The 5,275-nt window shown below is 45.8% G+C and overlaps 1 protein-coding gene across 2 annotated transcripts in view; it reads right to left on the bottom strand.

Moving 5' to 3' along the window:
• Window positions 1-5,275, bottom strand: part of LOC106806671 (epithelial membrane protein 2-like) — a 51,322-nt gene that overhangs the window by 15,076 nt on the left and 30,971 nt on the right. For both annotated transcript variants that reach the window (XM_014808683.1, XM_014808684.1), the window contains exon 2: window positions 2,410-2,490. In XM_014808683.1, coding sequence (XP_014664169.1) covers window positions 2,410-2,490 — 81 coding nt within the window. The remainder of the gene's footprint in view (window positions 1-2,409; window positions 2,491-5,275) is intronic.

Here is a 5,275-nt window from a genome sequence, read left to right as displayed (position 1 = left end):
AGTACAACTCATCGTAGCACGAAACAGCATGAGTACAACTTCTGTAAGCACGAACAACCATAAGCACAACCCCCTGTAAGCATATACATATATGCCGCACACTATAAGCACAACTCCCTGTAAGCATATATACAGCACTGGATAAGTATTACCCATGTAAGCATGTACCACAGTATTAGCATCACCCCTGTAAGTACGTATACACAACACAGCGTCAGCACTAACCATATATATATATATACGTGTATGGCATCAGCTGTAAGTACGTATACACAACACAGCGTCAGCACTAACCATATATATACATATACGTGTATGGCATCAGCATTACACACATGTACACAGCATTGGCGCGGCTGCGACGCCGAGGGACAGCAATGAACTCAGCTTACAGACGTCATCGATGGTGAGCATAATCGCCAGTAATTCGTATAATTGTCATCAAATATTGCTGGTATGATCCGGCCATGATCCGACCCCCCCCCGTGTATTACGTCATCACGTCATTACGTCATTACGTCATCACGTCATCACGTCATCACGTCATCACGTCATCACGTCATCACGTCATCACGTCATCACGTCATCACGTCATCACGTCATCACGTCATTCTCTGTTGCACTGATAGTCAGGACAGGCTTGTGCCGCGCTCTCTCTCTCGCGCTCTCTCTCTCTCTCTCTCTCTCTCTCTCTCTCTCTTTCTCTCTTTCTCTCTTTCTCTTTCTTTCTGGTATTGTAAAGCAAACGCACCAAAATCTAACCGCTTTCCTGAAATTCAGTTGATTTTGTCTGCAATCATCAAAGTTTTACGAAGATTGCCAACTAAGTGTAACCTCTCCCGGGAGATTTCGTCCAATGACAGTGGTGTACCCTAACTCTCTAAGTGAAATTTCGATGCAGGACCCTGCCGTCACTTAATCACCCGCACGTTCGTACATTTTCGTACAGAAATGAAACTGCAGTTAACCGCCTTATTTACCCAATTGTGTTTTACCACTACTTACTCATCAAGGAGGCTGCATTCACTGACGATATGTAAACATGGGGACAATTTCGGTTTAATATTATCATGAGTGAATAATAGAGATCTCTATTATTCACTCCTGATATTATTTATGCTGATGCAGTCGTTGAAAGGGCTGGGTGATCCCACAGTGAGACATAATAGAGCAAGTGTGTTATACATAGCAAAATTTCCCGTTCGCGTAAGACCGTCGCTTCGTATAATACGCCCAACTCGATACTAGATAACAATTTGCGTATAATTATGATTACTTCCTAGAAAGAGCCTCAAATAACTCAACTTACGCAACGATTACCTTTCATAGGCAGCTAAGCATTGTTCACGGACCTATACCTCTTACATTAGCTTCACGAAAAGGCTAAACACACGAGTTTAGCCGCTTAAAGGCACCTTGTAAATAATTCAATTCGCGCCGCTTTTCGCACGCAAGCGATATCTTGAAACGCGCAGCGCCCCCTGGTGGTATGAATGCGCTCGCGTGTGTTTAAATAATGAATGCGCTAGATTGCATATTTAATTAACGAGACAGATTTTCAATCTTGCGTTTCGTGTAAGCCGCGCACAAAAACACAATTACAATCATAACGCGCATTTGCTCGCGCACGAATGAACGCATGCTGAACTATTTCAGTGTGAAGGCTATTATCTCCTGCTATTATGAATGTTAGCACAAATTGCCATCCAACAACCCACTGACCCAGGATGTTTTCTTGAACCCTCCTCTCATTCCGGGGGAAGAAAATCAATATTCCATTGTTGTTTAATATACAGCGGTAATCACGCAAACGGTAAAATCCCTGGCGGTATTACCAACGAAGGTAATCGACATTTAATAAGCACCCGGTTGATGCACGATCGTCGTTTAATCATGGTGTATGTGTAATACGCGCGCGGTGAATTCATGATTACGGCTTAGTTTACGGCTTGGAGATTTCTTCGCTTTATCCTCACTATACATATAGAGCAACTCTTCATTCCAATTATCGAATAATCGCTATTAAATTGGTACGAACTACGAAACTACTAGAATACTTAAGGAAGAAAAACAGGCTGATTGACTGGCGGGCGGACGGGCGGGAGGTTAGACGGACGGACGGAGGGAAAGACGGACAGACGAACGGAGGGAAAGACGGACGGACGGACCGACAGACGGACGGAGGGAAGAACGGACGGACGGACGGACGGACGGACGGACGGAGGGAAGGACGGACGGACTGACGGACGGACGGAAGGACGGACGAACGGACGGACGGAGGGAAAGACGGACGGACTGACGGACGGACAGACGGACGGACGGACGGACGGAGGAAAGGACATACAGATAGACAGAGAGACAGACGGCTATACAGATAGACAGACAGAGTGTCATGACGATGTGTTTTACCTTTTATCTCATTGGCAACATCGATCACTGCTGATGGATCATCATCGTCCGTGCTGAAGTCCCTGTTACTGCAGACCACACCTGTAAGCACGACACAGCATAAGTACAACTTCTGTAAGCACGAAACCGCATAAGTACAACTCATCGTAGCACGAAACAGCATAAGTACAACTCCTGTAAGCACGAAACCGCATCAACATTCCATAATACACTCCTGGAAGCAGCGAAACCGCATAAGTACATACTCATTCGTAGCACGAAACATGCATAATACAACTACATCCGTTAGCACGAAACATAGCATGCAGTACAAACTCATGAAGCACGAAACAGCATGAGTACAACGTCTGTAAGCACGAAACACGCATAAGCACAACCCCCTGTAACATAAACATATATGCCGCCACACTATAAAGGCACAGACTCCCTGTAAAGCATATATACACGCCTGAATAAGGTATTAACAATGTAAGCATGTACCACAGTATTAGCTATCACCCTGCCTAAGTACGTATACACACACAGCGTCAGCCTAACCATAATATTAACTATACGTGTATGGGCATCCGCATTACACACATGTACACCAGCATTGGACGCGGCTTCGCGCTCGCGAGAACAAGCAATGACCTCAGCTTACAGACGTCATCGATAGGTGGCATAATCGCCAGTATATCGTATAATTGTGATCAATATTGCTGCGTATCGATCCGGCATGATGCCGACCCCCCCTCGTTTATTACGTTCATCACTCATATACGTCATCAATCAGTCATCAGCGTCATCCGATACGTCTATTCACGTCATCACGTCATCACGTCATCACTCATCACGTCCATGCACGTCATCACGTCATGCAACGCTCAGTCATCAGTCATCACGTCATGTATGGAAGGCGAGTTAACCGCTGATATATTATGCCAAACGACGATCGCGTTACGAGATACAATGATCGACTGTATCTCTCACTACTATGCCAACGCAGTGGACATAGCTAGGGTAAGCGTTCATGGTAACGCGCTATCGTGTTTGTTTTCCAGTTTTTGACGAGCGTTGGCTTTCGCAAAAAAATCAATTCTGGCGTGCATTTGGATGGATTTTTGCGACGGCTTTTCGACGTTCTAAAGAAACAGTTAATATCACAGGATGTGGGGAGAAAGTATGTGAATTGTGAGCGATCATTGGTGCATGCGTATTGTTGCCGCATTCGCTGCAGCATTCGATTAAAAATCTACGGAAACGACTGACAGCTGATTGCGATCCAGAAGATTTTTCATGAATGTTCTGTGAAATTAGATTTTTCAGAATGTGTTTGTTGAATTTTCAGAATTTGTTTTCATAATGTTAGAATTTCTTCTCAGAATGGTGTTTGTGAATTCAGCAATTAGTTTTTCGAGGGGCGCTGGCGAAACCAGCCAAGATCGCCCGCTTGTCCGCTGCCGATACGCCATTCACACGAACCTCATTTTTTTACCCATCTAGCGGCGCACAACACTTAGAAGATGCGTCAAGCTCGTAGGCTCGAAGGTAGAGCGGTCGTATAGCTATTTGTGTTGTTCGTGTTTTTATTCGACTCGCCCGGCTTGAAAAGGTGTCGCTTCTCTTGCGTTTTTTGTCTGCGCGGTGTCTCTAGGCTCTCTCTCGCTTTTTTTCATGTTTTTTTCGTTTTTTTTTCGTAGCTAAGATTTCGCTCGGAATTACATTGTCGCGACAATAATTGGCCCGGTGGAAGCGTTAGCGCTTATAGCCTGTACACTAGAGCACGGTTTTTTCTCATCCCGTGCCGATCATGGTTTCTTGTTTGTGGTGCACTCACCCTAATTCTACGATAGCCGGCGTCGCGATTAACCATGCGGTGATCAGCATGGGAGCTCTGAAGAATAGCACGGCATGCATTAGGACACATCGTATTCACGTGCCTACGCCCAGTTAGAGCCCATGGACGTCTTAATGTGACAGACAGAAAACCGGATTCTCCAGCAGATATTATACTTGAATATATTCACGGCGAAAAACATATTCGCCGAACACACACGCGCCAATTCTGGTGTACATTCCTTCATCCAGGCCCACTTGGATGTCCATTTACAAGTTTCAGTTGCTGCTCTATTGAAAAAAGAAATAGTGTTCGACCAGAATATAACATCTAAACAAAAACCAAACAATATGTGTTTTTTGCAATTTCTCGAGGGCCAGGCTTTTTTATAACTCAAGACAATGGCAGCTGTCTGAATGTGTGGTGTTGAACGGAAGAGATGTTGCCTTTACTCGGGCCTACTTCCTGCCTGCACGGGTCCTGCCAACCGTTTACACGACGTTAGCGAGAGTCTTGACAAACAGATCAGACTGTGGGATGCGTAGAAGAACTAGAGAGCGGGGAGAGCTTAGGTGATGCGAGAGGAGTAAGGGATGCGGGAGCGCTGGCCGGGATGCGAGAAGACTTAGGGTATGCGGGGAGAGCTAGGATGCGCGGGAGAACTAGGGAATGCTGAGCGGAACTAGGGATGCGAACTGGATAGGACTGGGGGAGAGGCTAGGGACTGTGAGAAGGAGTCAGGATGTAATGGGAGCGAGTACGGCGATGCCTGAGGGCTGGTGGATGAGGAGAGCTCGGATAGAGAGCAGAAAAAAAATCTAATGCCGGTTATGCGGAAGGACGGGCTATGGATGCTGCAAGCGAGTTAGGGATGCATGAAGAAAGCTTGGATGTTGAGGTTTCGGGATGTTAGGAGAGAGAGAGAGGGTAATATGCCGCATGATGAGAAAGATAACCGGAAATTTGAGAGCAGCTGATTGGTATGCTGAGAAAGAAATCGTATCGCTTAAACAGTTCGGATTGCTGAGAGCAGCTAGGGATGCTGAGAGA

Source organism: Priapulus caudatus, unplaced genomic scaffold (genome assembly GCF_000485595.1).
Source record: "Priapulus caudatus unplaced genomic scaffold, Priapulus_caudatus-5.0.1 Scaffold173, whole genome shotgun sequence".
In the NCBI taxonomy this organism is placed as follows: domain Eukaryota; kingdom Metazoa; phylum Priapulida; class Priapulimorpha; order Priapulimorphida; family Priapulidae; genus Priapulus; species Priapulus caudatus.
This window is presented reverse-complemented; position numbering and strand designations above follow the sequence as displayed.